This window comes from Carassius auratus, chromosome 6 (assembly GCF_003368295.1).
Source record: "Carassius auratus strain Wakin chromosome 6, ASM336829v1, whole genome shotgun sequence".
NCBI classification, from domain to species: domain Eukaryota; kingdom Metazoa; phylum Chordata; class Actinopteri; order Cypriniformes; family Cyprinidae; genus Carassius; species Carassius auratus.
In genome coordinates, this window is record NC_039248.1 from 22,896,200 (window position 1) to 22,904,578 (window position 8,379).

An 8,379-nucleotide genomic window follows, 5' to 3' on the forward strand; every position below is an offset into this window, starting at 1 on the left:
GTCAAATTATATTTCATTTTGCACACATAAACAGTTCAAAAACACCTGAATTCTGCTCTTGTTGTGTTCTAATGGGTGGATTAGTGCAATTCGCTGTGATATTATTTTTGGAAGCGCTTAAAAATGCGGATGAAGCGCTCATTTCTCTCTCGTCTTTCTCGCTGTTCTTTGGCCAGAGACATAATTTATAAATGAGACCTGACCCGGTAATAATAACATATGTTGGTTTAGCTTGTCAGTTTATATAGCTAGCCTATTTATTTGTCCGATCTCGCCCCGAAACGCGGCTGTCATGTGGACTTCAAGTGTTCAGAGAAATACATCGCGGGCTCGCGGACATTTGGCTGCCGCGAATATATCATGTTATTACTTTAAACAGTTCAGAAACATCTGAATTTAGCTCTTGGTGTGTTCTAACGTGTGGATTGCGTGCAGTCGCCGTTTTAAAAGGTCTTAAATAAGAATGAATTCGCTCGTTGTGAGCTCCTGGAGACAGTGCCTGAGCTGAGCAGCATTGATTCTTCTCTCGTCTTTCTAACTGCTCTCTGCCCAGAAATAAATTATTAATGAGCCCTGACCCCTGTAATAATCAGATATGTTGGTTTAGCTTGTCAGTTTGAGGGAAATTGTATTATTTACTTGGTATTTTTAACCGGTTTAAAAGTGAAACGAAACCTGACTCCTCCCTTTAATCTCGGTTATTGCAACTAGGGGCGCAATTTTTCTCAGATAATGTAAGTCTATGGGTAATGTAATTTGACATTTAAAAATTAATTAAAAAAAAACTTTAAGTCTGATCAGTCTGAAAAGATATAGCAACCATCACCGCTCTATCCCGCAGGTGTCTGCCGAGTTTGGGGCTTGTGGCTTTAAAGCCCTAGGAGGAGTAGCGTTTAGAATTTCTGTCAGAAAAATAATAATAAGAAAAAAAAGAAGAAGTTTAAATAGCATAACAGTATGTTGGCTTGTTGCCAAGCCAACATAATAATAAGATTAAATAGTAGATCAGTAAGTTGGCTTTTTCAAGCCAACTTAATAAAAAATGTAATAATGCATTTAAAAAACAATAAGCGTGAATCAAAACTTTAAACACATTTAAAATTGTATTGCACTAAACTGAAATATTAATACAAAATAATCTGAATTGTACACAAAATCATGTTGTTGGTTTTTTTTTTTTTTTTTTTTTGGTTATATTTCTCTGCTTTTGTGTGCTCTCAGACATTTTCTTCACATATTTTTATTTCTTGTATTTAAAAAAATAATAATTAAAAATGTGAAAATTAAAAATTAAAATTGTATGCTCATATTGTTTTTCCCTTTGCCCTTGTTTCCACTTTCTGCGCTTGCTTTTCCAAAACTTTAAGGTAAGAATTTCATATAAATCAGGGCGGCCTTAAACATCATCATTGGTCCACTCTATATTGTCAGCTCCTCCTCTAGCCAAAATCTGTAAAATTAATTTTTTATGTAATGTTTTTGGATTGACAACGACAAAGGTTAGGTGGATTTGATATACACAAAGATTTAATTTAATATTGTTTTTATTTACATAGCTACATATATAATTGCTAATAGCTATCATATTAATGTTTTAAATCTATAAAGATTGAACATAACAATATGAAAGTAAAACAAGTTGCTATCTTTAGATAGCGATTCGTGATTTTAAATTGTATTTATTTAAAGACGTATATTACGTCACACTTGTCTGTGTATGTAGAAGCTTGCAATGCAAATCCGTGAATGAATATTCTGTTACTGTTATAAACTGTTATATTGATTCAGTTCAATAAACATTTGCTGAGAAATGTCTGAGAGCACAACAAAAAATAAATTAAACAACCAAGAAAAACACGATTTAGTGTGAAATTCAGATATTTTGCAGTAATATTTCAGTTTTGTGCAATTTTAAATGTGTTTAAAGTTTTGATTCATGCTTATTTTTTTATGCGTTATTACATTATTTATTTACACTTTTTTTACAATCTGTAACTCTGGTTTTTAATTTTTACATTTTGTGTTTACATTGTGGTTGTTATTTTTTTATCTGTATATTTAATATACACACAACCCGCCTTGACTACGATGAGCACTCCAAATGAGAAAAGAAAAAGAAAGGAAAAGTAATGGCGATGAACCCATTTCTGCTTGTGCCTCTGAGAATCAAAACTTTTTGGGTGCTACTTTGCACACTCACTCTGGCACACGAACACATGATCTCGTATTTTTTATGTTTAGTGGCTGATGATAAAACAGAAGTTACTTTTCTGATGGCAAGAAGGGCTTAGAGGTGAAGGCATGTACTTTACACAAGTCAGCTTTAAACTCTCTCGCTCTGCATACACACACGCACAAATTTTCCCACACTGGAATTCTTTTGCCTGAAGGCTTGTGTACAATCCCTCTCTCTATACTCCTCTCTCTCTTCCTCCCTCCCACATTCAGTCTCTTTATTTCTGGCCCATTACTTCTTTCTCACCTCATACTGTCTCTCCGCTGCGATAAAAATCACAACATAGTAATGACCAGACTGCCTCCCCCCACTTTCCCACACCACCCCCACCAACCCCCAACTATCTCCATCTCTCTGCTGCATAGATGAATCTGGGCTAACACAAACTAGCACTTTATAATGAGTGTTCCTCCAGGGGGCTGGTCAGGTGGCTTATCCAAAGCAAAGCGATTATTTTTCCCTCTATTTATGCAGCAGACAGAGCAGACTGCTATAGCACGTCTGCCACTCACCATACGCCATCGGCCTTATGAAGGAAACTCGCATGGATGGCCCAAGATCAGCTTCCTGAATTCCAATGCACATGTGTCACATGCATTTAATGTCTCTAAACTCTCTTATCCAGTCTATCCTCTACCCTGGTAATGATTTCACCGGCTGAGTGAGGCTCAATGCACATGAAACAGAAGAAAAGAGGGAGGCTGACCCACTTTCAAGGGTTTCCCCCACAGCTCAGCCTAAAAGAGAGCTGACACAATTGGGCCACTGTGACACTGCTACTGCTGCGACAGTTGTGGTGTCAATACCAGTGCACACACATGTCGTGCACATGCACACTCCCACATATCCATACAGATATCTCATTTAAAAGTTCATCCAAAACAAATACACACATTAGTTACATTGACAAATTCATAGTTTTAGCATTTTATAAATGAAAATAAATTAAAAAAAAGTCTAAGACTTACAGAATGCGCTATGTTTAAAGTCTTCTAAGTTATGGCTTAGCTTAAGAATAAATGCAAGTATAGGTAACACCTCACTGCATATTTAAACAGCATTTAAAAAAACATGTAATACAAAATTGCTATTATGTTACTTCAGAGAATTAAAATATAGCATACAAGTGGTATGGATAGTTGTATAGCTATACTTTGATTAATTTAACTTAATAGAAAAATATAACAAAAATGTACACTTTTATCCAAAAGCAAAAGTTTATTGAAGGTTACTTTGGGGATCCCAGAATGGTTTTCTATGGCATCACTGTGAAATCTGTTTATTTTTAAGAGCTTTTAAGGCATATATTTGATCAGTTCCTGGTTTCCCTGGGAATTGAATATGACCTTAACATTGCTAGCCATGAATTTGAGCTAGATGAATGGATGAAAAAAAAATTGGGGTGAAGAAATATTAACAGACTTTTTGTTTTTGAGTAAACTATTCATTTTTTCTTGTCGTGTCTTCTATAAAGCACTCCCACAGAGAGTATATCTGTTTATTATGGAATAAATGAGATGGTATACTACATGTCAAAAACCATCTAATTAGCCTGTTTAATATGCATCCATATTTTCCAAAACATGTCATTGTGATTTACAGTCTATTACTGTTGAATTCCTTGTTGAAAAAAGCACCTGCCCCCCTCTCTAATTGCACCAGCATATTAGTTTTAAGGCACCAGTCATTGTCATGCTTTTAGAATGCAGTAGACTAAGAGCAGTAGCCATGTGACCCTTTTAAAAGACAACCTTGTAACTAGTGGATTGAGCTTAGCATAAATGGCACCTTGAACATTGGCCAACAAAAGAACAAAACCATCAAATGAATGCAGAAGAGGGAAGAATGCCATCTGAAGTTAATTCCTAGAAGTCAGTGAACCACTGGTCAAAACACTGGCAAAAATGTACCCTAATGAGAAAACAAAGCTAATAAAAACAAACTTGAAGCAACAGGTTCTTTGCACACAACTTGCAGCCTTCCAGCTAATTCACTTCCACAGATGCACTACCATCCGTTGACAAGCTCCATAAAACACTGGCATGTTTAAGACTGACTTAAATGTTCTATTAATCACAGCCATTCAGGATAATGCACCGGCGCATAATCAAGTCAAATCTTGTGGATGAGTTCAAGGACAACATCATGGAGATTCAGGAAATTGGCAATGGCAAGGGTTTACAGAAGCTCCTCATCATAACAGGCATAATAAGAATAGAATGGAAAAAAATAACAATTTTATAGGCTTTGAACAACCTCTGAGTCAGTAAAACGCAATATTATGACATTACCAATATGCAATACATCTGGTTTCAGTACATTTCAGTAGAAGTGGATTCAGAAAATATGCTGTATGATACGATTCTGTAATGTATAGCTCTTGATTTGTTCTGTAATCTTCCCATTTTGCAACTGCAGTAGGTATGAATATTTCATTGTTAACATATTACACAATAATATTTTGCCACACAATTGACCAAAAAAAAAGTATATATATATATATATCAATATTTTTTGAGGGAGGTTGTGATTTATGTCCAAATGAAAGGAGGACTTTACAAAGAAAATTATTTATATGTTAATATCAGGCTTAATTTGTGTCCAACAAGAACCTGGAAAAGTTTCATCGAGTGCTGATGTTATAAGGTAGAGCTGGGCAATAAACAATATCACACAGAGATCTAGCAGCCTATCACAATGCAACAGCTAGTCATTCTGTGTCAATAATAAGTCTGCATGTTCTGCACGAATGCATGGAGTAATTTTGTCCCCCACACACAAACTCTTAACACCTGTGACACTCTGAATACATGAGGATATGAAACACATGAAGTTCAGCATGAGAAAAACTACCATCAAATACACAATGCTATTTAAGGATCTTCACAACATAATAATAATAATAATAATAATAATAATAATAATAATAATAATAATAATTTCAGGAATATCATACAACCAAGATATTTTGCAACCATATCAATGCAAATCTTATCTGACAAAAAATAAAAATAGTTTGTTGTAAATTAATTGTTATATTTTCACATGATTACATTTTTGAAGATTAATTCAATTGTAAAGTTTTAATAATTAATTTCATTAGATTAGAAATACATTTGTTTTCAATTATAAAACAGAAAAATCCATACAACTTTCTTGGGGGATTTCTTGGGGGCTAAAAGTTAGCTTACTTTGTGGATTTAATTATGAACAAACAAGTTATGTTTACATTTATTCTCATGGTCTAACAAACATGTGGAAAGCATTTCTTTCCCCAATAACGGTGTTGTGATAAATATTGATATTGTACGATACGGAAAACAATACTGTGATAATTTTTGGCCATACCACCTAGCTCTATTATATAAAATATCAGACGACCTTGAGGAGTTGTTTGTTTTTAATCTATCATGAATCATAATACGTATTTGCGCTATTTGCAGCAAAGCAATCATACCTGCTGATTCAATATACACAACTCATCATGAAGCTGAAAAGAACAACATAACAGAAAAACTTAATACAGAAATGCTAGAAGATAAATAATTATTGGAAAAAGAGGATTCTATTATTTGCACTCTATTCTTGTCCTTCATAAACAACTTGCATGTGAAAATGGTTCAAGGGCTATTTTTTTTTTCTAGCTACGAATTCTACACGGAGAAAAAAACAAACAAGGAAACTACATTTCTGACTCAAACAGTCTAAAGTTGTGTTAAAGCAAAAAAGAGAGAAAGACCAAATGAAAGAGTGTGTGTGTGTGTGCGTGTGTGTGTGTGTGTGTGTGTGTGTGTGTGTGTGTGTGTGTGTGTGTGTGTGTGTGTGTGGATGGGAGAGAGTTGAAACAGAAGGTCCAGTTGTAGGAAGTATATTAGATACCCTTTCATTGACCCACTCTTCAATTGAGCTGAGAGATCTGAGACATGCCCACCATCTCCGTTCCTCTGTTTCTGGGGACTTCACTAGAATATTTCGGCTTCCTTAAGAGTGTCTCATGTAGCTGTCTTCATACATAGTATTACTGCCATTCAGTGGCATTCTTGATTATATAGCAGTACAGTTCTCTCCAGACAGACTGAGCTACCAAAAGTGAAAAACAAAAGCTATTTCACGGCAAGGTGGCTCGGAGCCAATATTCTTGGTTTGTGTGGGTTGTTGTAGGTTGTGGTGTGTGTGTAAGAGAGCACATAAACTTTGTCTTCCTCTTAGAAATCAGACATGAGTATAAGAAATATAATTTGGAGACTGTCATCCATCAAACATTGAGGTTGTTCTTCTCATCGAAAGGAAACAAAAAACATGTAGAAACGGTGAGATTTTTGCAGGGATAGGCATTCTAAAATGCTTCAAATCCAATAAGATTCAATATATCACAACGATGCCACAAAACCAATAACAGACCTGACAGATGTGTCAAGAAGCGGTTGTGATGTTCTGTGGTGACATCTCAGATGAAGTACACAATGTGCTGCTTGAAATGCAGATTGTGATTTCCTCTCATGGCACTCTATTTAGTTGCATTTTACTAGAAAATAGCATCAATCTCAACCCTGAGATATGTTGAGAAATGAAAATTTCATGTTATTCTGACGGAACGCCTGAAATTTCCTGACGGATCCATGAATCCGGCACTCCTGCACACTTTAAGCTAATATAACTCTTGAAACTCATCTAAACAAGCAAATCTGTGAGATAACATGCAAAAGTGGATTGTAGTGCAGTCTGTAAGACTGTTAAGAGCACTGCGTGGTAGAAGAAAAAAAAGGAGAGAAAAACCATGAAATGCCTGTATAAACAAGTAGAAAATCAGCTGAAAATATTCCACTGCTCCAGGAATTCAATTACTTAATGCAACACTATAAACCCGCTGCTAACTCTCAGTGTCTCTCAAACAGTGAATACATTTGACATTTTTATTCTTCATAGTATGAGGAAAAATGGTGTCACTTAGTGCAGGTGTAGTCTCTACCACAGTGTGAAGCTAATGCACTTCACCAGTTTACAAAAACATGAATTGTTGGGGTAAACACAGCAGCTGGACTTTAAAATAAATTCAATTTATGTATATGCCATAGATTTGTAAATGGAGCTCCAAGATGAGTAAGTCTGAAGACAGTGAAGCTAAATGGATTTCAGAACCATGGACAGCTCAACGCAGCTCCACAATACTGCATTTAGAAAACCTCAATGCAGTCCTCAATACTGCATTTAGAAAACCCACTTACCTCCGATATCTGGCCGCAGCTTTTTGTCATACTCCTTTAGTAGGTTGTTTAGTATTTGCGTTGCATCTGTCTCGTGGGTTTTGGGGGCCAACATTTGATTCACAGTAACATCGTCATACTCATCATCCTCAGAAGCGGCTGTTTGAGAACTGAAGAAATAAAAGAAAATGTATTCCACAGGTCATGGTTGAGGTCTTTTTCTTTGTCTCAACTTGTCAATAATCAACTTTTTTGAAGACAATAATTAAAATATCTATGTCAGAATTGAATAGTTTACAGCAATGTGGAATAGCAGAAACATATTATTCCCCATTTTCAAGGAGGAGGAGTAGTAAGCAATCAGACAATAAAACCAATATAGAAGTAGAACCCGATTCACACAGTTGCACTCTCATAAAAATGCAGTTAAATCTGGATTTTCCAAAGCACTCAGGAGAACTTCAGTCATGAGTACAGTTAGTTAGTAGACTTATTCACTACGGCATTTTTCACAAAAGCATCATTATCCAAGTAGCATGTAAAAAGTTCAAACATTAGCCTCTGATCAGACATAAGTCCATTACATGCAATTTAATAGGGATATTTCTCTTTTTTCTCCACATTTTAATAGAAACCAAAGTGCTTATTAAATTATATTAATACATTTTGTTTACTGTAAAACCATTACACACTTTATCTATCCCACATGAGACACATAAATTTACAAGGTATAACTTTCTGTAGACCTTCTTTGACAAGCTTAAGTAACTAACTGCAACAGAGAGACAATATATTCTTAATTATGATAAATATTTAACAAGGAAAGAAATATAATCCTGCAAAAATAAATACATAAAAACACAGAGATGAGCAGGTAATTGGCTTGAATATTATTACTATAAAAATATAGCTTAATGCATGTAATCAATGATTACAAAA

The 8,379-nt window shown here is 35.0% G+C and overlaps 1 protein-coding gene across 1 annotated transcript in view; it reads right to left on the reverse strand.

The window, feature by feature from the left end:
* The window catches only part of LOC113101788 (gamma-aminobutyric acid receptor subunit gamma-3), a 110,837-nt gene extending 103,155 nt beyond the window's left edge, over positions 1-7,682 (reverse strand). The window contains exon 1 of the mRNA XM_026265679.1: positions 7,462-7,682. Coding sequence (XP_026121464.1) covers positions 7,462-7,555 — 94 coding nt within the window. The 5' untranslated portion in view covers positions 7,556-7,682. The remainder of the gene's footprint in view (positions 1-7,461) is intronic.
* Positions 7,683-8,379: the final 697 nt, after the last annotated feature.